Source organism: Stegostoma tigrinum, chromosome 29, assembly GCF_030684315.1.
Source record: "Stegostoma tigrinum isolate sSteTig4 chromosome 29, sSteTig4.hap1, whole genome shotgun sequence".
NCBI classification, from domain to species: Eukaryota; Metazoa; Chordata; class Chondrichthyes; order Orectolobiformes; family Stegostomatidae; genus Stegostoma; species Stegostoma tigrinum.
The window spans coordinates 31,287,099-31,311,501 of record NC_081382.1 but is presented as its reverse complement, the minus strand read 5'-3'; the positions used below and the strand labels follow the sequence as shown (position 1 = coordinate 31,311,501).

The following is a 24,403-nucleotide window of genomic DNA, read 5'->3' as shown; positions in this document are numbered from 1 at the left end:
ACCTATTCATTGACTGTTTCTGTGTAGAAATTGCCTGATCAGATGAATATTGATAATAATATGAAGACTTGGCTGTTCCAATTTAACCTACAACACTGACATCCAACAAACAATGTGTAAAATTTCCCATACATGGCCTGTACACAAAAAGGGCAAATCCAACTCAACCAATTAGCAACAAAAACAAAGTTGCTGGAAAAGCTCAGCAGTTCTAACAGCATCTGTGGAGGACAAAACAGAGTTAACGTTTCGGGTCCAGTGACCCTTCCTCAACCAATTAGCACCTTGTCAATCTCCGCTCCATCATCATCGAAATGATGGAAGGGGCCATTACCCAGTGCCACTTGCAGAGGAGTTAGCCTGCTCACTGATACTCAGTTTGGGTTTAGCTACTTGTACAAAGAATTGTATAGTACAGGAACAGGCCCTTCAGTCCACCTTCCGTGCTGACCTGGGAGCTATGTACCTGGACCCCAAGACTCCTCTGTATATCAATGCTTCTAAGGGTTCTGCCATTTACTCTCCTGACTTCAGTACAGCCTACGTCCAAAGGTGGAAAGAGTTAAATGCCAGCGGTGAGGTGAGAGTAACTGCTTTTCACATCAGGGAAGCATTTGATTGAGTTTGGCATCAAGGAGTCCTAGCAAAAAAAAAATCAATGTGCACCAAGGAGAAGCTTCCCATTTTTTGGAATTGCACCTAGTATAACAAAAGATGTACATTTGCACCACATATGCACCAGGCAATGTTAATCTCTACAAAAGAGAATCTAACAACAATCCCTTGATGTTCATTGGCATTACCATTGCTGAATGGTATTATTAATTTTTAAATTAAATTTCTCGTGGTTCTCATTGAGCAGAAACTGAACAGGGTCAATTATATTAATACTGTGGCTACAAGAGCCAGTCAGAGGCTGGGAATTTTGCAGGGAATAACTCACCCTCTCCCAAATGCCTGCCCATCTCCAACCGATCACAAGTCAGGCAATACTGTCCATTTGCTTGGGTGTTTGCAATTTCAACAACTCTCAAGAACCTTGACATCACTCAGGACAAAGTGGCCTGCTTGATTGGCAACACATCAAATACCTTCGACATAAAGTACTTCCATCAGGCGCACATAGGGGCAGCAGTTTTTTTTTGCAATCTACAAGATGCACTACAGTATTTCATCAACTTTCCTTTGACAGTAGCTTTCAAACCTGCAACCTCCATTACCTCGAAAGAAAAGAACAGCATATGTTTGGGAACACTATTGTCTGCAAGATTACACTAAGCTACTCACCATCATGATTTGGACGTATATTACCGTTTCCCACCGTTGATGGGTCAAAATCTCTTTCTAATAGAACCGTGGTGTCTCACTATCCCAAGGGCTGCAGCAGTTTAAGGAGGCTAGTTCACCATCACCTTCTGCAAGGCAATTAGGGATTGACAAAATGCTAGCCCAGCCATTGAAGTCCCCATCCTATGAAACAATAAAATCATAGCAATTCGTTTCTTCCTTCATATTTCCAACAGTTTTAGCATTTTGTTTGTGCTTCAGAATCACGCCTGGCTGCAGCCTGCAGTCGTTTCCTGAGAGATATTAAAATGACATTTAACCTGCAGCAATGTCAAATGAATCCACACACACATTGCTGTATTGTCAAAGTTGCAAAAGTCTTCTCGCCTCTTGACATAGCGGATACACCCCCGAAACAGCTGATTGGTTGTCCGGCTTGAAACTCAACCTAAAAACGCATTTGTGAATGGTTAATATGTTTATCAATCAGAGAGATTACGGTATATGATTGGGCTGCCAGACCGCCTATCAAATTACTCCCTGCTTGTGAATGGGTTATCCACTCGTCAATCGCCTCGCAACCTTCAGTCAGATTGAGAGAAGGAGGCGGGAGGCGGAGATGCTCCCGCCTCCAGAGGCACGGAGGCAGGTGGTTTAATTCGGAATGAATAAAAGGCGCTGACTTTGACCGAAGATTGTGGGGAAATTATTTAAAAGTTGTCATTATTCGCCTGACTGGTTGGACGAGAAGAAGACAAAAAGGAATTGAAGTAGGACGTCGAACCTTTTCTGTTGGTGTTTGGGTGTGGAACGAGAGACGACCGTTAGTCGAAGTCATGGTGATGTGAGGCGGCCATTCGGCACTGACTTTGGTTCCATGGAGGCGATCATCGAGGGGGACTCGCTCCTTTACTTTGCTGCTAGTTTGTACCAGGGTTGGCTCCGAGTTTACGGTGAGTCTTGGCGGAGAATAATGAGGATTGTGCTGGGGAGGATTATTATGAATGTACCGCCGTGGGAATTCTCCAAAGCGCAAAGTTTCTGCCCCTGCAGATGTGTGGACGACAGGTGCAATCTGTCGCCTGGACTTTCCCACCCTCCACTCAAAATATGATAAAACATGACGAACGTGAAGTTGTCTAGTCTCAGCATGTTGGTTTGGCGATTAATTTCTCTATCTTCGGAAATCGGCAAGGTGTAGAAGCGTATGGGAACGCTATTTTTGTTTTTTTAATATTAAAACATGATTTTATTTTGTTATTTAGTCAAGCTGTGACCTTGCTTTAGTCCCTGGAACAGTTCCCAGGGCATGAGCGATTTACCTCCCTCCCCGGAGCGTGTTCTTGTTGGGTGTAGGATGGATACACGTGTGGTGGGAAAAGTGCGAACACCAAATGTGAATGAGGGTGTGTGCATGCCGCTATCGCAGATGCAAGTGCCAACTTGGTGGTAGACTATAAATTGTCAGCTGAAATGTTGTGGACCTAAACAGAATGGGGTGCATTGAGGCGAAAAAAAATTGAGTAGAACATCTCGAATTTGACACGAGTCAAAGCGCGGGCACAGCACGCCCATCACGGGACGTGCCATTATTCAAACTGGCTGAAGAATGTGCGCTAATCTTTGCATGTACTGGTTAGATAAACCTATTGGAAGAGAAGTGCAGGTTTCGGGCAGCTTTTCAAGATGTGGAAAATGTGCAGAGCATGCGTAGGTGGTGCAGTTGAGTTGTGGGTGTCGTGTTAAGCTTGCATGTTGGCCACTGAAGGTATGCATTGACTTTGAAGGACATGTATAGACTGATTATGGTACGTGTAGGCTATGTTATGAAAAACACTTGTACATGAGACAGTGATCAGGTGTAAGCAGTAGTGTTTAGCAGTATACTGTTTCCTTGTCCTGTTTTGGATATTGTGCAAAATCATTTTAACACATGATGTACTTGCTGCCAAGGAACATGTTATCATGCATTTAGGTGTTTGAATAACATTTTAATTTTCAGCTTTAGCTAGCACATTTCATGTTTGCCAATCATCAACACATCAGTTTCTGTAAAAGCATTAAGAATCTTGGTCAACTGAACAAAGTACTAAAATTAGCTACCAGCGGACTGCATGATAGCTTAGTAGTATAAAATAGAGGCTTGGTAAAGTTCTTGCTGTATGTATTGCTTGTTTTGTAAATATGCAGTTCTGTCTTGCAGTGTACCATATTCTTAATCAGTTATGAATATTGTCCAATTTTGAGTTTTACTGTTTGTAAATATTCTCTTTTTGGCCCTAAAGGGCCTTGCTACAGTACACTTCTGTGGTGTCTGTCACACTTGTAGTACCTTGCATAAATTGATATTATTCATTTGTTAGCATAGGATGTATGATGGAGAGTCAGGGTTAGTGTAAAATAACTTGCTTTTTTTAATAGTGCTCCTCAGAACTGCCAAAAAGCTTTTACAGGCACTGAAATACCTTAAGTGTAATACCGAAATACCATTTATAAGTAATGTGGGAAACAACAGCCAATTTGTATGCAGGAAGTGCTTAAATATGAAGGTATGTCTTATGGTAATTTCACTCATGATGCTGAATAACAGGTAATTATTAGGTAGAATAACTGCTCTTCTGTGAATAGTGCCATGAGATATTCTACATTAACAAACAGGCAGATGGAGTCTTAATTGAATGTCTCATTTGAACATGGCGCTGCAGACATTGCACCTGTTCTTCTGCACTAAACTGAAGTGTTAGTAAGACACTTTATTCAAGCTCTGGAGTGGGACTCGATGGAAAGTTGTGACTCAGATGAACTACAGCTGTCGCTCAGTTTAACAACCTTAATCCTGTTTTATGAATAAGAAGAGGCTCAAAGGGATTGTAAGTGATGCATTATATTATCCCTTGATTGAGATGGAATCAGCTGAGACATCTTCGCCTTTGGAAAAGAAAGATGACTTTTGCTAATTTGTTCGCATTACTAGTTTAGTTGATGAGGGTATCCCAGTAGTTGTTGTCAGCTTGGAATTTCAAAACACTTTTCATACAGTATCTCCTATTAAACTTACTTCCATTATCAAAGCTTATGAAATTAATGAGAAGCTACGACGGGAGATGTAGATTTTTAGCTTAATTTTTTTGGGATAGTTATTGTCAGTTACTATGGATCTAGCTGGAGACCAGTTTCCAGTGATGTTGCAAAGAAAACTGCATTGGGGTCTTTACTTTTCAGTAACTTAGCACCCTTCAAATAGAGGGAATTATCTTGTGCGTGATGCATAGACCTATGGAAGTCTTACGATTGAAGAAAACAATAAACAACTGCAAGCAGGTCATGATGATGTTTTGGAGGAATAGACGTTGATATTTGGCAACTGATGTTGCATTGGGAAAAGGTGTATGTGCATGATTGATGTTCTGTATATAAATTTTTTTTTCTTTAGGGAACTGAACTGAAGTCTAGGAGATTCCAAGATTCAGTTTCTCAACCACTGTGAAGCTTATGGTGAACATCTTGGAACAGTCCCAGTGACCATCTTGTCTAGTAAGGAAGAGGATGGGAACTTCTGCCTATGATATTGATCCAAGTTGGCGCATGTTCTTTGACTGCCTCAGTGGAAAATATTCCCATTTCGGGCCCAAACCCTGATGGAGGCAAGGCATTAAGGCATTCATCTGAAGTGATGGATGGCTGGACTGTCTCAAGATGAGGCATGGCAGGAGTGACAGATGATAGGCAAGACTATTTTGGAATGCATATGTGCCAAGAACCTGGATTTGGATTGCCACCAGAACTCAGATTGTTGGTTGAGCTGAGCTGCCACTTGGCAAATCTTTATGCTGGCTTCAGCTTAATGCCAATTCAGTGACCAGCCGACCAGAGCTATGGCCTCTGCTAGTGCCCATGTCCCAGGCCAGGCGGTCTGAAATACAGTCAGGGTGACTATGAAGAAGGTGGAGGAAGGATTTCTCGTTGACCGGACCTTCTTTGGGAAGAGAGTCCTCCTGGATTGCTGTGCTTTCCAAGCAGCAGATATTTTCTGTCTGCAGGAGTTCCCTAGCAGTGGCCAATTTGACATAACATTCAGACCTGTGAAGCAATATGAATGTCTGCTGACGGTATTTGAGGAGAAAGGTGGTGAGGATTGCCTCTCTGCCCTGTCTGTGGCACCATTGTTTGCACTCACTGCACAGAGTAGCAGGTATAACCCCTATGCCCTGGCAGCAAATGTCCTAACCTTCCTGGGTAGGTATCTAAGCTTCAAGGAGGCAGCACCAATGTATAGTGGACCCCTTTGGAATCTGGACCAGCAAAGAGCGGTTAATGGTGACTCTGAAGGTGGACGCTATTGGCACATCCTCCAGCTTTGTGATCGGAGGGATTTGAGGCTACCTGATATGTGGGCCAGTCCAAGTGAGTGCCGAACTGATGGGAGATGAGGGTGTATTGCACTCTGCTGATAAATGGCCCTCTCCAGGAATTGCAAACTGGAGAGCCACTTGACTGCAAAGGGCCCAAGCGTTGCAACCTGTCTAGGGAAGTGAGTCAGCTGTATAAGGCCTCCCCAAGATGGAGGATGCACCACATATGCTCAGATTGCCAGAATTGGCAATGGAAGCCGTAGACACCCAAAAGGCAGTAAGGTGCCATCCATCAGTAAGAAACCTGAAAAAGATACCCAGAAGGAGGGACAGGCCAGACAGGAGGAAAAGAGCCTGTGTGGAGGCATAAAAACTGACCAAACCTCCACCTGAACTGATGGAGGAGCAAACTAAGGAGATAGTGTAATTGATGCCAGTAAGAAACAACTGCGAAAGGAAAACATGTCAGACCCTTCCCGTTCCACTGCAAAAGGGGAAGAGGCAGCTGCATGATGAACACCACCAGTTCTTCTGATGATGAAGACATATGGAGGGATGGCCACTAACAAAGAGGCACAGCACCATGAGAGGAGGAGAGAAGTAACCCTCAACCATTAAACATTGGATGTTGTGAGGGGCCCAGTTTCTTCCTGTCAGGTACCAAGGGGCACCCATTGCACCACAGGTTCAGGCAACCAGGAGCAGCAGCACTCTGAATCAGGAGTAGAACATGAAAATCCCTCTGGACTCAGAATTGTCCTTTCTGGTTTTGTTCTTGCCCTGATGACACTGGATCAGGGCAGCCACCCCCTCTTTCTGTGCCTCCCCCTCCACCCTCCCAAGTAACAAGACTGCGAGTGAACAGACATTGGGTCTGTGGACAACTCTGAACCCACAATGGGTTTTAAAATTGCCTGTATTAACTTGCATAGCATATGTCTACTACGTGGCGTGTTTCACATTGGCTAGATAAGTCAATGTCAAAGTGGACCTCCTGTTTCTGCAGGAATGTGGGATGCCACAGCTCAGCAGCTGCAGGAAATGGTGGAGGTTATGGGTCCATGGGCTTTCAATTTAGTCGATGGGAAACATTGCTGTTTCTCCAGCCTGGGTATTGTGCTGTGAGGAGGTAACTCCACAATCTCCAAAGCCAAAGAGGTGGTGGGCGGTCACGTCCACGTAGCAAATTTCATGTGCAGAAACTCTCCCCGAGACTAATGAACATGTATGCTCCAGTGGCAAAAAGTGAGCAGCTGGTAATTCTGTAGAAGCTTCTGCTTGTGGCAACATCCAGGCCCGTTGTTCTGTCAAACTTGAACCACATCATTGATGCAGATGGTCGATCTGGAGGGGCTGACAGCAAACTGGATGGCACATCCACATTCCTGATGGAAAGACTGTTAAAGCTGCCAAGCTTTACAATTTCTTCAGCACCCTGGCAGATGGAGCAAAGTGTAGATACTCCTGGTTATGGCCAAACTGGTCTCTCCTCTAGAGAAGAACATTGGCTTGACACTGACCACTGCCTCCTGCAGGTCAACTGTCACCTACAGTACAATCAACTGGCTGGCAAGGGAATATGGAAGCTGAACATGAAATTGACCCCAGAAAACATTTGAGGAGATTGCACAGGTTGGAGAACCATGAAGCCACTCTGAGTCTCCAGCAGGAACCAGTCAGGAGACACCTAGAGATTCTTTATTCCCAGGTGTTTGGAAGGTGAGAGAGAGACTGGGAAAACTATCCAAACACCAGAAAAGCATTCAGAACCTACTTCTGCTGTAGACAATAGGGGTTGATGTCACTGAGGATCTCCAGGAGGTGAAGACCTGGAAAGCTTCACTCTTTGCTTTGCAGGCGTCCAAGATAATCTTCTGGTCTAGGATCTGAGCCATGGAGCAGGATGAAATGTGCTCATATTTCTTCCAGAAGATGCACCTGGAGAGCTCTGTGCTCAGCAGCCTGGAAAGAAGGCTTAGTAATGTCATCTTAGCCTGACATCCTGAGGATTAGCAAATCCTTTTAAACCAAGCTGTACGACATGAAGCACAGACAGTGCAGGCTCCCAGCTGTTCCTATCCTCTGTAGCATGTGGGAGAGGCTGGACCATAAGTAATCTCTGTATAAGCTGATCAAGGCCCTTGAGCCTTTAGAAAATAAAACTCCTGGAAGTGATGGCTTACTGGCTGAGTTGTATTCAGCTCTACGGGATTTGATTGCCTGGAACCTGCTGGAGTTATGACTGGTATGCTTCTGGTAAATAGCATGTGCGAACTTCCTAATCTCTAAGCGGAGTGGGGAGAGGGAGGAAATTTTAGAAGTTCACTGCTGAAAGTGGATTACAAAATCCTGTCTAAGGTCATTGCCAACTGGGTCAGGTCTGCTGTAGGATTGGTGATTCACCCTAACCAAACCTGTGCTGTCTCAGACTCATGCTCCTCGGCTATGATTGCCCAGATGCAGGACAGGAGCATGGATGCCTGACTTGACAGTGGATCAAAAGAATGTTGTTCACAGGATTTCGCACACCTACATGTGGGATGTGCTGGCCAAAATAGGCTCTGGGAAGGGATTTCCAATTGGATCTGACTGCTGTACAGCAATCTCATTTAGTGCAGTCTTAATGTGTGTGGATTCAAAGTTCCCAATCAGATCTAGAGTTGGGCAGGTCTCTGTGCTGTTTCCTGCCTTGTTTTGTGTGTGTGGTACAGAGTCTTTTTGAATCTGAGGAAGGATGTGAGCCTGAGAGGGGTGACTATTCCAGGCAGTGGGTCAAAGCCTTCCTGTATGTGGATCACATTGCACACTTACAGTGGATCCAAGCACAAAAATGGCAGAGTCATGAGCATCTGTGACCAGCTTGACCTGGCAAGAATGAGGCCATATTCTCTGGGTCTGGGCTGACCGATCCTTTATCCCCTGCACCATCTGGACAGATTACCTGATGGGACTGGGGTATGTGCAAAATCCTGGCAGGAGTGCTTCACCATGGTGAGGCAGAAACTGGCCTCTTGGAACACACTCCCTTTCCACTTACAGGCTAAAAAACCTGGTCATCAGGCATGAGGCACTTTGTTGCTGTACATGGTGCATGTCTGACCCATTCCTACAACCTGTGCTGTCGCAGTTGCCTGAGCCATTTCCCCTTCATCTGGAGGTCTAAGATGGTTGTGTCCACAGGGCTAATGGGAGTTGAGGTGGGAGATCATACCCAATGCTCCTCTTTATCAGCCTTGAAACTGCTCGACCATGTCCTGAAGCAAACCAGGTACCACAGCCACATCACATTCCTCAGCACCTGCCTACAGAGCCGGATCATCCCCAATGGACTACAGTCTACATTCAAGCCTTCCCAATTTGGCCTCAACCGTGACCATATCTACACCCAGAACATTCAGACCCTTCAGAAGCGTTTTTCCCTGCAAGTCCTGAAACAGTCACTCGCAGCCATGCACCGGCATCTCCAGGCACTGCAATCCAGCCTTCCCCAGCTCAGAGCCTCCCTCTCCCAGACCTGCAAAGGACCTCTCCTCCTGTTTTTTATTCATCCTCCGCAGGATCCACAGACTGAACACCCCAGTTCTACTCTGCTTTACTGGACACTAAAAATCATAAGTACAACAAACTCACTGGCTCCTGCCACCTTACAATGGATTACCCCACCCCCAAATCCCGAGCCTGTCCCTGCACCTCCCCCACTATGCACCTGCCACCATTTGACCATGAGGACACGGTTGGTGAACCCACCGATGACGTCACATCTGCCACTGCTGGGCCCACCACTTCCAGGAACGCGACCGCTTCCACTTCCAGAACTAACACCACAAACAAACATTTCCCTCACCACTGCCGCCTACCCCAGCTCCTCCCACCGCCGACGCAACTCCGTCCACTGCCGAAGACAGCGGCACCCCGCCCACAGCCGACAACCTCATCACTCCGCCCACAGCCAGCAACCCCAGAGAAGACAGCCACACTGAGCCCTGCCGAATCTTCACCATTCTTCCCCCCCCCCCCCCCCCCCCCCCCCCCCCCCCCCCCGCCACCCCGACCTCCCAATGAGGACGAACGGTCAGTCCTCAGCAAGGGGCTCACCTTTGTCCCCCTCCACCAGCACATCAACAAATACCAGTCACATTTGGACATTGAACAGTTTTTTTTTTTGCCTCCACGCTTACTACTTTAACCGGGAGCCTAACCCTCCCTCCACTGACCCCTTCACCCGTCTCCAACACAAGTCCTCTTCCTGGACACCACCCCCAGGCCTCCTACCCTCCCTTGACCTCTTCGTCTCCAACTGCCATCGAGACGACATCAACCGCCTCAACTTCTTCCCCGGTCCCCCCCGCTCCAACTTCACCATCAAACCTGCAGACAAGGGAGGCGCAGTGGTAGTATGCCACACTGACCTCTACATCACTGAGGTCAAACGCCAACTCTCCGACACCACCACCTACCGCCCTCTTGATCATGACCCCACCCCCAAGCACCAAACCATCATCTCCAATACCATCCATGACCTCATCACCTCAGGGGACCTCCCCACCCATAGCCTCCAACCTCCCTGTTCCTCAACCCCACACGGCCCGTTTCTATCTCCTTCCCAAAATCCACAAACCTGCCTGCCCTGGTCGACCCACTGTCTCAGCCTGTTCCTGCCCCACCGAACTCATCTCCACCTATCTGGACTCCATTTTCTCCCCTTTGGTCCAGGAACTCCCTACCTACGTCCGTGACACCACCCCATGCCCTCCACCTCCTCCAGAGCTTCCAATTCCCTGGCCCCCAACACTTCATTTTCACCATGGACATCAAGTCCCCTATACACCTGTATTCATCACGCTGATGGCCTCAAGGCCCTCTGCTTCTTCCTGTCCTGCAGGCCCAACCAGTCCCCCTCCACCGACACCTTCATCCGCCTAGCCGAACCTGTCCTCACCCTCAACTTCTCTTTCGATTCCTCCCACTTTCTACAGACAAAGGGGGTGGCCATGGGTCCCCGCATGGGCCCAAGCTATGCCTGCCTCCTTGTAGGTTACGTGGAACAGTCCCTCTTCCACACCTACACAGGCTCCATACCCCACATCTTCCTCTGTTACATTGATGACTGTATTGGCGCCATCTCCTCTTCCCCAGAGGAGTTTGAACAGTTCATCCACACCTTCCAACCTTCCTTACCAACACCTTCCACCGTAACCTCAAGTTCACCTGGGCCATCTCCAACACATCCCTCACCTTCCTGGACCTCTCACTCTCCATCTCAGGTAACCAGCTAGAAGCTGATGTCCACTTCAAGCCCACTGACTCCCACAGCCACCTAGAATACACCTCCTCCCACCCACCCCTGTGCAAAAATTCCATCCCCTATTCCCAAGTCCTCCGCCGCATCTGCTCCCAGGATGAGGCATTCCACTCCCGCACATCCCAGATGTCCACGTTCTTCAAGGACCGCAACGTTCCCCCTGCAGTGGTCAAGAACACCCTTGACCGTGTCTCCCGCATTTCCTGAAACACATCCCTCACCACCCAAGCCATTTTTCCATCCCCACCCTTGTCTGCTTTCCGGAGAGACCACTCTCTCCGTGACTCCCTTGTCCACGCCACACTCCTCTCCAACCCCACCACACCCGGCACCTTTGCCTGCAACCGCAAGAAGTGTTACACTTGCCCCCACACCTCATCCCTCAACCCCATCCCAGGCCCCAAGATGACTTTCCATATTGGCAGATGTGCAGGTGTACATCTGCTTAATGTGGTGTACTGTATCCTTTGTACCCAGTGTGGCATCCTCTACATTGGGGAAACCAAGCAGAGGCTTGGGGACCGTTTTGCAGAACACCTCCGCTCGGTTTGCAATAAACAACTGCACCTCCCAGTCATGAACCATTTTAACTCCCCCTCCCATTCCTCAGACGACATGTCCATCATGGGCCTCCTGCAGTGCCACAGTGATGCCACCCGAAGGTTGCAGGAACAGCAACTCCTATTCCGCTTGGGAACCCTGCCTCCCTAACCTGTTCTTCCTCTTAGCCATCCCTTCCTCCCACCCCAAGCCGCACCTCCATCTCCTACCTACCAACCTCATCCCACCTCCTTGACCTGTCCGTCTTCCCTGGACTGACCTATCCCCCTCCCTACCTCCCCACCTATAGTCTCCTCTCCACCTATCTTCTTTTCTCTCCATCTTCGGTCTGCCACCCCTCTCTCCCTATTTATTCCAGAACCCTCACCCCATCCCCCTCTCTGATGGGTCTAGGCCTGAAACATCAGCTTTTGTGCTCCTGCGATGCTGCTGGGCCTGCTGTGTTCATCCAGCCTCACATTTCATTACCTTTTGATTGCCCTCACTTTATCTTCCAATGTGTGTGGCTTGGTCATATCAACTACGTAGCCCGCGCAGGTCACTTGGGGCACCTGGAACACACTACTTTCCCTTCTAAGGTGTACACCTGCTTGGGAGAAATGTCTAAGGACTACATCCCACTACATTCTAAGTGACCCTCATTGGTCTGCCCTATTATTGGCATGTCATCCAGATAAATGGCAACCTGGGGTAGACCTTGTAAAATGTTCTCCATTGTCAGCCTGTACAATTTTTCAGCAGACGATGCCTCCAATGACATCTCGTATATTGGTATAAACCCTGAAGGATATTTATTGTAGCAATTCCTACAAATCCTAATCTAACCACAGTTGCAAGTATGCATGGCTCGTGTCCAGTTTTGTGAAGGACAAGCCCCTGCCAGCTTCAAATATAAATTCTCTATGTAAGGGATTGAGTCATTCCCCAGCCACGAAAAGACCGTAAGACATAGGAAAAGCAGGTACACCCACTTGCTTGAAATCCCCACAAAGATGAAGTGTCCTTTTGGGCTTCACAATCAGTATGATTTGGTTGCTGCCTAGTCTGTGAACTGGACTGGTTTGATTTCTTCACTTTCCAGCCTTCTGATTTCTGCCTTTACTTTTGCACATAAGGCAAATGGCACTGGGTGGGCCTTGCAGCATTATGGATTGCCTCCAGGTCAACAGCCAAGGTGGCCTTGGCTCCCTTGATGGTACCTAGACCTTCCTGGAAGACTTCCGGGTATTTAATTAAAACTTCACCCGGGTAGCCATATTCTAATTGCAAAATGTTGACTTAATTCAGGTGAATCTTTCTTAACCACTTTTCACTCCATCAAACTTAGGCATGACTGTTTTGCTGTATTTGTGGTAACTGAAGCAGCTGCTACTCATAAGAGACCGGAACTGTTCCCCAGTCTAGGTTATTAGTTTAGTTTGAGCAAGAACTTGGCTAGACTAAGAGTTGGAGCCCAAAACAAATTTTGGTAAAGACTTTGTTTCTGTGATCACTGAAGTGGCTGCACTGTTATGGACCTCCATTAGAACTGGGTGATCACTTAACCAGGCATTTTATTTTGGTTTTGATTTGGATGTTGCTGAGGAATAACGGTTCCAAGCCAGATGTGGTGGACTTTCCAGGGTGTGCACACTCCTGGATACTAGCCTGTGAATTCTGTTATTCAACTTAAGCCTAGTGGGACCCTGTTGCTATCATGAGTTTGCCTCCCAGCAGCAACTATAGTGGTTTGCCAGCACAGATCCTGAAAGGGTTTTTTTTTAGCTGTCAGGCCGAAGCTTTGTTTTGCTTCTGGGGTTTTGCTGTGTGCTGACCTAGAGTCCCTCTGTTCTGGGCAACTGCCTTTGCTCAAGTGGTGTTCCTCCAGCTCAGGTGACTGGCGAGGGTGTCCACTTCCATAGGAATACCTTGCAGCTCATCTGCTCTGCCTGCTGCATTTTCTAATCCCGCCAGTTAGTGTGTTTGAAGTCCAGTTGTTGCGCTTCAGCTTTTGCATAGATACATCATTAATCCCACAAACCAAACTGTCTCTTAGTATCTCACTAAGGGTTAAACCAAAGTCACATGCCTATGCCAGTCATCTTAACCTAGTTACAAGTCCCAATAGAGATACTTCTGGTTCTCAAAATGCAAGTGATACTGATAGCATCTCAGAATGAGAGGAGGCTTGGGTCGTAATATTCATGAAGTAAATCCATCAGTGTTTGAAAGGTTTTAGTATCTGGTGTCTCTGGGGAAAGTCCGGCTCCTAACTTCTAACAGCATGTGGACCTTCAGCTTTTTCAGGAGAATTACTCATTGGGGCAGATGAAAAGCAATGTCATTTGCCTGGCAGGGGTGGGGGAGCGAAAAAACACATTCTCTCCATGTACTGGGCCCAGTCTTCAAGAGGGTCGAACGAGTCAAGCTGCCTAAATAATGGCATGATGCCAGAAATACTAATTCCAATTCGAAGACAACTGTTGCGAGTGAATTTCATCAAGCGCGTGATTTTTCTCTTGCTGCCATTAAAATAACTCTACAGAGGCCAGTATCCAGCCCCCATGTTACCCTTTATTTAAATGTGGAAAGCCCTTGGCGCCAGCTGTGAGTGAACAGAACCTCCAGTACTCCTGTTTATACCTGTTAGCCAGGTCTTGCTGATGAGACTATATTAAGAGCCCCAATCAAGGAACATGTGTTCTAATGAGGTCCACCTTGCTGACCTCACTACAGTAACATGGCTGTGGATTTACTGTACCTGCCAAATGCCTTCCAGAAATCAAAGGTATTACCTCCAAGTTTGTTGTGGAAAATAAATCCTCCATGGAATAGGAGGTTGCATATTTATCTTGGATAGAAGATTGGGATGCAGAGAGTGGACAAATGGGTTTTTAAGTTGTCAAGACATAATGATTGGTGTGCCACAGGGATCAGTGTTGGGCCCACATCTGTTTGCTGTTTGTGAATGACTTGGACAGAGGTACAAAGATAGGCCAGAAAGTTAGTTTGAGAAGAGAGTATAAGGAAGCTGTAAAAAATACATTTTAAATTTGGTACAGGTATATGTCAAATGGAAAAGAATGGTCATTTTTTGGCAGGAATAAGGTGCTATTTATTGGTGTGAAATGCAGCTGTGTGTCCTGGCACTCTAATAGCTAAAGGCTAGTATAGTGATATGAAAAATAATTAGGAAAGCTAGTGGAATGTTATTAGGGGAATTTAATACAAAAATAGGAAGGTTGTGTTTCACTTGTACAGGCTGTTTGGTGAGACCACACTTGGAGTACTGTGTACTGAATTGGTCTCCTTTTTATTTAATGAATAATTGTGTACGTGTTGGAAGCAGTTCTATAGGGCTGCTAAATCAATACGCGGAATGGGGTAGTTCATGGGAGGAAAGGCTAAATAGGCTAATCCTGTGTCTGCTGCCGTATGGAGGAATAAGGTGACTGAGGTGCAAAATCACATGGGGTTTTGACAGGTTGGCTGTAGAGAGGATGTTTCCTCTTCTGGGAGAATCTAGAGCTAGAGGTCACTGAAGGAGGAGTTGCATACTTTTTGAAACAGATGATGCAAGATATTTTCTCTCAGATTCATGAGTTTTTTTTTTACAACTGTATTCCTAGAAGCAGAGTTTACCTATTTTTAAGGCAGATGTAGGTAGATGCTTGTAGAACAAGGGGGTGAAGAGATTGTCAGGAGCCCATGGGAATTTTGAATAGAGGTTCCAATGAGATTAGCCCTGATTTTTTTTTAGACTTGAGACTGAATGACTTGTACCCCCTCCTTGTTCTTGTGTTTTTATATGAATTATGACTTTATAATGTAACTGTTACAATTATATACCTCCTAGTTGTATAGTTTGTGTTGCTTAAAATGCCCCCGTCCAGACTGAGGGGGAAAAAAGTTGAATGTGAACTGATTGAAATGGAATATAGTGATCTAATTTGTAAATGATACATGTGACTCTGTCTTTAAAATTAAACTTTGGTTAAATCATTCACAAAATAACTGTTGTGAGAATATTGTCATTAGTAAAATGAGATGAGCAGTTTGCACAGCAGTGACAGTTCCATCAGTCTGGTTTAACTGAGGTCAGCTTTCATGACAGCACATCAACCATGCTCGCGGGAGAACTTTTTCATGGTCATGATTTAGCTCTTATTGCTTTGCTGTTTCAAATTTTGTAGGTAAAGACTGAGATGACAGATTTTATGAATACATAAGTGAAGAATATAACAACATTCATTTATTTTTAAAAATCCAAAACACTTTCTTTAAACTTGTTTGAGGTAGAATGCTGAACTATAATTTAATGCATGGAACTATGGTACAGGTATCAACTTGGTGATTCTGAGTGTATTAGCCAGCGCGCAACAAACCTGGGAGTTACGACATTATTTTTGGCTTTGCCATACAACCTTCTTGGTGTTCCTACCCAATTAGATCAAGCAGGTTTGAAGACAGTCTGAAAGAGCCCAGTTCAACTGCTCTGTTTGAAGGTGCGTTGTGAGGATACCTATTGAAGTGTTTGAATAGAGCAGGAAACTTGAGCAATGGATTTCTGAAATGACAAGACTACAGCTTGCTTCACAGATGACTCTCTGGAGCTTTTGCTCTTGCCTATAAGGACTTCCAAGGAGAGAATTTTTCCTTGTTGACTGAATGAAGAAATTTTACTTCCAAACAGGTGTGGCTGATAGTTACAGGAGATTAGTAAAAGGAATGTTGTGCCAATATCATGAACATAAGCTTAGTGTCCCAATCAGGGCAGAAAGTGTATGTAATATGTTATGATCTCCATTGAGAACAGTAACTTTTTAAAAGCACAAATGTGAAATCCTCATTAATTACAAAAAAACAAAACCGCAAGACTTCATGCATTTTAAAATGCTTAACTGTACGGCAGTCAAACCAAATAAACACTATTTTGGTTATCGCCAACATTTAACCCAGAAACAAGGAAGTTTTTTTAATGTCACTTCATAGACTAAATATGGTCAACTGTAAATTATTGTTAAGACCTATCTTCTCCCCCCACTGCCAACAAAACTGGACTAAAATGAGAAGGGATAATGGGAACTGCAGATGCTGGAGAATTCCAAGATAATAAAATGTGAGGCTGGATGAACACAGCAGGCCAAGCAGCATCTCAGGAGCACAAAAGCTGACGTTTCGGGCCTAGACCCTTCATCAGAGAGGGGGATGGGGAGAGGGTTCTGAAATAGGGGGAGGCGGAGTGACGATGGATAGAGGAGAAGATAGGTGGAGAGGGGATTGGTCAGTCCGGGGAGGACTGACCGGTCAAGGAAACGGGATGAGGTTAGTAGGTGGGAAATGGAGGTTCTAGCTTCACACTTTGTCTTCTAAAATGAGAAGGAATGGTTTGGCTGCCTGCCTTGAAAGCAAGAAAATTAATATCTTGCACCAGCCCTGTTTGGGAATCCCTTGAGTTCCAGCAATATGCAGATGAACTGGAGCTGAAGAATCATTAACAAATGTAATTGTGATTTGTAATTGGTCCCTAGTCCACAAGCTACAGGTCTCTCTGGCTGCCAGAACTGTGCAGCCAGCAACTAGGTTGTCAGGTAGCTGAACAGTTTGGGCTGTGAGCAAGATAGAAAAGCTAGTCTAAATGGGGAGAGAAACCAGCAGATCTGCAGGAACTGAGAACCTGTTTCAATGTCACAGAGCAGGAACTGCCGATGTTGGAAATTCTGAGATGTGTGAAGCTGGATGAACACAGTGGGCCAAGCAGCATCACGAGTAGGAAAGCTTGACATTTTGGGTCAGAAATGGGGGAGGGGAAGGGGATTCTGAAATGAATAGGGAGCTAGGGGGAGGCAGATAGAAGATGGATGAAGGAGAAGATAGTGTGAGAGGAGACACAGGTCAAAGAGGCAGGGTTAGAGCCAGTGAAGATGGGGAGTTGGTAGGGATAGGTCAGTCCAGAGAGGACGATGGATAGGTCATGGTGGGGGTGGAGGGGGGGGGGCGGGTGGGATTTGGGAGCGCAGGATGAGCTTAGTGGGTAAGGGATAGAGGTGCGGCTTGAGGTGGGAGGAATGGCTTAGGGAGGTGGGAACTAGATTCTCCATCGGCAGTTCCTGCTATCTCTGTAGCTAGTCCCTGCTTTTGGAAAGATTTGGAGGGATATGGGTCAAATGCAGGCAAGTGGGACTAGTTTAGTTTGGGAACATGGTTGGTGTGGACTAGTTGAATGTGAAGGATCTGTTTCCATGGTCTATGACTGTCTGACCATATGAATGTGAAAAAAGATGAATTTTTTTCAGTTTTCTCTCTGCCCATATGGATGTTGTTTTTGTTTGTGTAAGGAAGAGTTTTACTTTAGTTTTAATTTTGTTTAATTGCTTACCTGTACTTAGAATCTAATGACTTGTAATAGTGATTTCTTGTTAACTACAGAAACATGGTCTTCAACTGCCTGGGTCTGAAAATCCGAATTCGGGCAATTTACATATTTCTTTCAAAACCTTAACTTGCCTGATGACTCGAAGAATAATAGGCCTTGATTTCCAATGCACTACCTTAAGTAGGTAATGACATTTGTATATAAAATGGCATCTGAAGACTGATCTTGTAAACTTGGCTTTACACTCTCCTTAGCACTTGTGTTATAACCTGTCACAAAGCCCTTTGACACAGTCTTTTGCATGAAGAAATTTTGATCCTTTTTTCTAGGGTTATGCCTAATCTCAAACTGACAGCAGCTCCTATCTAGCCAGAGTTCCATGTGCGTGGTCTTCACTTAAAATAGCAGGTGCCTGCAGAACCACCTAAAATCTGCTTATGATAGTGGAGATTAACGGATGTTATATACAGTTAACTTAAGAACCATTCAGGCAGTAGAAAAGCTGTTTCACATTGCCAATAGTCTGCTCTATAACATTTGTGTGGTAGCATGGCATTCTTTGCATAAATTTGTGCATAGGAGTCAACCAGGCTGTCATTGGATGGTCATTTCAAATGAAATAGCAACTTTTTTTGCCTCTTCTCAGTCTGTGGATTTAGTCTCTGTCTTCAACCTGTCTCTGTTAAACCACTGAAATCCTTTTTAACTGAACTCAGCTGCGCATCCTCTACATGAACCAGTTTCCTTCTCTCATACTTTTTTTTTGGTTTCCAGTTTCCACTTCAGAACAAACTAAAGGGTATAATTGTCCTTTCACAGTTTCCCTTTTTCAAACAGGAACTGTTTCAAAAAAATGTGAAACCACACAACATCTCCAAGACCTTCTGCTAGCTGACAATGTGAATGGCTTTCATCATTCTTTTTGAATTTGCTATTGTTACCCTCACACCTTACCCTACTCTCCTTTCTTTTTGGCCTTGCTAGCTATTGACTCCTCTCCTACCCACCTTTTCCTGTCCAGCGGTTTTGGATTACCTGTACGTTAGATACAGTTTATCTATAGTACTATGCTTGATACTGTTACATCAGATTTTCCACTGGTATGGTCCCCCAATCAAGTCACAAATGACATCCACTGATCAGGGTGCAACTGTTGCTGTACCAGTTCTATTAGACAGTTACAGAAAGAGAATCTGAGGCAATGGCTACTCCTACCACAAACCCCACCTTGCTACTAATAATGTTCCATGGTCATTGCCTATGATTTAGTCTTGTCATCCTATGAATGCTAAGCTGAGCTAGCTTCCAGCTCCATTTTATCTTCACCACAAAAATTGCCTGTTGACATCCATGTTACTCTGCTCATCTCCTCCCTTTGTTTGATTCATCTGTCGCTGTAACACTTCATGTCTCTGTCACTACAAAACCTGACTATTCAAATGCTGTCCTTGCTAGTCTGCCATCCAGACTTTAACTCCTCCAAAACACTCATCTGCATTCTATACCCCATGAATCTTAACTGTCTGTATTACTCCGGTTCTTCATGATCTACATTATCACTCATAAACCCCAATACCACAAGTGTGAAATTCCCATCCTTTTGTTTCAATTCCTCCATATCATCTAGATGCACAGTTTCAACATACCCCATTCTTCTGCTGTCTTACAAGAGGCCAAAGTATTACCTTTTTTGACTCCCGTTGGTCACATTCCAGCCTATTAGGTGACATGCTCTGGAGTTCACTCTTTTCAAACCCTTCAGCCATTTTGACTTCCCTGCTCTTTACAATCCTGTTAAAATTGTTCATTATTGCATTTCTTTTGACTTTTATTTTGGTCACCTCTCAATTGCCTTTTCTCAGTGCCCTTTTTTCCCTTGTGTGGTTATGCCTTTTGATTTTTTACTGCCAAAGTATATAAATGCATTTGTCATAGTTGAGTAATAGCAGCAATAAACCAAGAGAATAACCTGTATGCCCCTGTCTCAGTCTTTTTGATCTGCACATCCTGGCTTACTATGATCTGCCTGTACTGCTGGTAGGCAAAGCTTTTCACTGTACTTTGGCAAATGTGACAGTAAATCAATCAAACAAACAGTAGGGAATGTATTCCACTAGTAGGTTGTTGGTTATCGTGGGCTTTGTGGGCTGTTTTGCATTCATTTGCCAAATAGCAATACAAATGGAAGTGATGAAAGTCAGTGGTCATAGACAGTGATGTTTGGTCTGTGTGTGGATTGGCAAATCGACTGCGGCCGACTTGGGGAAAAAATGCTGACTTTATAATTGAAGCACAAATAATATTGGTCACGTAAAAATGCCAACTTGTGCTGATGTTGGCAAAAGTTTCCTTGCAATTTGTTGTTGCTGCTCTGAACTATCTTCAGAGTTTAAAATGCAGGTTCTTCTATGATTGGTAGGTGGTTTAGATATTTTTGTTTTGCTTAAGACATGGGTAGGTAGGTCTTCTTTGTAGTGTAGAGATAGAGTCCCTACCCCAAACCAAGAGGTCTGTGATCAAGTCCTACCACCTCCAGAGGTGTGAAATAACATCACTGAACAGGTTGATTTAAGGAGGTGGGGGGGGGGGGTGGGGGGGCGTGAAAATGGAATAAAATTTAAAAAAACACTAAGGTTTTTTGTGTGGTGGTAGTGTCCCTGACATCAGCTGCTCCTGAGGCATGTGACAGCATTTCTGAGCAGGTTAATTAGAACATTTATTAAACGATAAAGGCGAACATGGGTAGTATTTTTCGGAGATAATGGGAACTGCAGATGCTGGAGAATCCAAGATAATAAAGTGTGAAGCTGGATGAACACAGCAGGCCAAGCAGCATCTCAGGAGCACAAAAGCTGACGTTTCGGGCCTAGACCCTTCATCAGAGAGGGGGATGGGGAGAGGGTTCTGGAATAAATAGGGAGCGAGGGGGAGGCGGACCAAAGATGGATAGAGGAGAAGATATCTGAAGAGGAGAGTATCCCAAAACCAGTCCAGCCTGTCTCTGCCTCCCTAACCTGTTCTTCCTCTCACCCATCCCTTCCTCCCATCTCAAGCCGCACCTCCATTTCCTACCTACTAACCTCATCCCACCTCCTTGACCTGCCCATCTTCCCTGGACTGACCTATCTCCTCCCTACCCCTCCTCTCCACCTTTATCATCTTTTCTCTCCATCTTCGGTCCGCCTCCCCCTCTCTCCCTATTTATTCCAGAACCCTCTCCCCATCCCCCTCTCTGATGAAGGGTCTAGGCCCAAAACGTCAGCTTTTGTACTCCTGAGATGCTGCTTGGCCTGCTGTGTTCATCTAGCTTCACACGTTATTATCTTGTATTTTTCTGATGCCATTTATCTATTTTGAGCTTTGCTTTCTTGGCAAGTGACAAACTTCTCGTATCCACTTAATAAGCATTTTGTTGGAAAATTGTGGATTAGTTCAGCTTCCCTGATTTCAATAAAAATTTAGCAGGGTAGCTGGTGAAGTCTGTAAATCAAGACTTCTGATCCTCCCTTGTCTCTAACTCCCATTCGTGCCATTTTATTGGCTAGGATTTCCTTCCCATCAAGATACAAATAAATGATTTTAGACTGTCTAGTGATGTGATATTAAACTTAAATATTTATAGCTTCATTCATCTGATAGTTGCAAATACATTTTTTGGCAAAAACTGCTTGTAGGATTACAGTTGTCCAGCTGTAAGTAATAAGGCACCAACTAATTAAAGATACCATTAACTACATGAACCATGAGCAAACTGTAAATACTGGCATAGTCCATGGCTGATGTATTGCCTTTTTGAATTTGTATTATTAAACAATGCATTTATTTAAACCATTTTAAGGTGCTCTGACAACTGTATAAACTATAAAGGAGTAAAATTTTTTAAAGTAAGAACTAATGTTTTAGGCAAAACTGGTGCCATAACATAATTTGTTTTCCTTTGGTTGATTACAAAATGAGAAAATCTGCATTTGTTTTTGGTCTGGGTGATGTAATTGAATGCTAAGGATAAGCAATTGTCAATACTTGTACCATTTTAGCTTTCCTTCAGCTGACTGAATTATGGTGAACATAGGCTGTTCTGTAATGTGCCTTAATTCCAATAGACTTGAGGAACAAAGTATTCAAATTGTTTATGCTATGCTAGCAGGCATTTAAAAGATAAAGGGGATAATAAAAAGTTGAGATAATAGGAACTGCAGATGCTGGAGAAACAGAGATAACAACAAGGTGTGGAGCTGGATGAACGCAGCAGGCCGATCAGCATCTTTAGGAGCAGGAAAGCTGATGTTTCGTCAGCTTTCCTCCTCATCCAGCTCCAAACCTTGTTAATAAAAAGTTGATCTGATTTTTTTTATCATGTGTCTTATTTGACCAAGATTGTTGGGAAGATCTGTGAATTACATTTAAATGTTATATTTACCTTTTTACTTTACTAAAATTAAAGCTTTAAAATTGGGCTGGTTTCAGGCCTTGAGCATTTTTTTGAGTTAACCTTTCTAATAGTAATGAACATTTGAAATCTCTGTCTGGAACAAAGACAAAGTGTTGAAAAGTAGTGCAGAAATCACATACAAATTTTTTATCCCAGAGAATATGGTGTTTGAAATCTGAATTTTTAAGCACTGTTGTAGACATTGTAAAACGTTTTCCATTTTATCCTTAAAACTTTTTCTTACTTTGGGAATCATTTGTTGACGCACAGATTGGCCATTCAGACAAGATAATTTAGTGCTATTGTTTATATAATGCAATGAATGTAAAAGTGGATGCATCTTTTGCTGACTATCGTCATTGTATGTCACACTTGGCTGTATTGTGCCATTCTGCTCATACTGTTTCTTCTGTTTTTATTGTAACGTATTTCTTCGAACTACCAATGTTTCTTTGTCATTTTGGTGTTCATGCTCAACTTCTCATTCTAAACTTTTATAGATTTTATAAGATGCAGGATGTTTGTATGGGCTTTTTTGTTTCTGCAAGTAAATCTGCACCATTTGGTGTCCTGCAAGTTTGTTCTTGCCAGCAATGTATGCCCTTAGAAGTACATCTTAAATCTCTGAATGTTTATTTGGTGTACAGGTTGAATGAAAAATTTTGCCAATGGTATAAAACCTGTTGTACTACTCCCTCTTTTGAAACACGTTTCTGTTCTTCTAGCCTGATACCCACTCTTTTTGGTTCCAAAATAAGCTCTACATAAATCTGACATATTGCTAAAATGTGGTATTGGAATTAACAGGTTTATTAACTTTAGCAAACATAATTTACACACTTTTTCATAGACTATGAAGCATATGCGTCTAGTCTTACTGACTTTTAGATGTTTATCAAAGTTTTTTTATTAGGGGTCTGACTCCAGTTTAAATTCAGATTTGTGTTTCACTCATTTCCGCTTCAAATCTGTTATTTCTTCTTTTTGGTATGATTTTCACATTCACTTTAATGAGATGACTCTCGAAAGCTTATTTGTAAAATTATTCCAGTCCATTGCTTTAGGGTGTTTGGATGTATTGTCAGGTAAAGACTATCACAAGTCAGTTGGAATGCCTCCTTTGGTATATATCCAACCACACTTCATTATCACTTCTAATTCTGTTTCTCCAAGAGCACTTTAGATGCTGTTTTATTACTTTGTCTGTGCCTGGAGTTTTTCCTGCACTTGATTTTAAGGTGTTGTTCAAACATTAAATCATTCTGGTCCTATGCCTGTCTCTGTTTTGAAGATTCTCAATTGAGATCATTGTACATTTCAATTATATACTCTGTCTGTCTGATTTGTTTTGGTACTGTATTTCTTTAAACAATATTTTTCAACCTTTTTGTCATTTTAGGCACCCAGTAGCTGTCATTTTTTTTCTATCTGTCAACGATATTGCCTTTCTGGTGCTTAACTGTAATTTTGTGGTTTCTTTCCAGCTCCACTATTTCATCTTGCATCTCTTTATATAATTTCTGTTTAGCCTACCTACATACATTCCTTATTTTGTTTTCAATTTCATGACAGTTGTTTCTTTTTGAGAATAATTGCTCATACTTCATCTGTCATTTACTCCTTGCCCTTTCTTTACTGTTTTGCACATATTTCCTTTTGCAGCATGTTGTGCACTTCTTCTCCTTCATGTTTTTCTATTTCTGATTCTGTGACTTCTGTTTGTTTTTTTGATTATGGTTCCGTAATCCTAAAATGTTCGTACTTTTTATTTGAAAATAGATGAATTAGGTAAATGTTTCACTTGTTACCAACCTCTGTTGGCTTGGAAGTGTCACTAATCCCTGCTGAGGGTGAATCAGTCTCAGGCTTAAATATATTTTTTTGTTTTCTTTCTCCCCCCTCCCCCTCTCTGTTATCTTCCCTCCCCCGTGTAGTTTTCTTTGTGCTCATCTCGATTGCAGATTTAAAAGAATGAAAAGCAGTGCCATATGCTTCTATCTTTTTTACAAGAATAGAAACTCTTTCTTTATTCATCCGTTTGCAAGTGTCATGCTTACGACAAAGTGGATCCACTGGGCAGTGTTTGAATCACTGTTGACCAAATGCTGATCATG

At 43.9% G+C, this 24,403-nt stretch overlaps 1 protein-coding gene across 2 annotated transcripts in view; it reads left to right on the top strand.

The window, feature by feature from the left end:
* The first annotated feature begins 1,927 nt into the window (after positions 1-1,927).
* LOC125465223 (disabled homolog 2-interacting protein-like) overlaps positions 1,928-24,403 on the top strand; it is a 669,026-nt gene continuing 646,550 nt past the window's right edge. For both annotated transcript variants that reach the window (XM_048558459.2, XM_048558457.2), the window contains exon 1: positions 1,928-2,240. In XM_048558459.2, the coding sequence (XP_048414416.1) occupies positions 2,165-2,240 (76 nt within the window). In that variant the 5' untranslated portion in view covers positions 1,928-2,164. The remainder of the gene's footprint in view (positions 2,241-24,403) is intronic.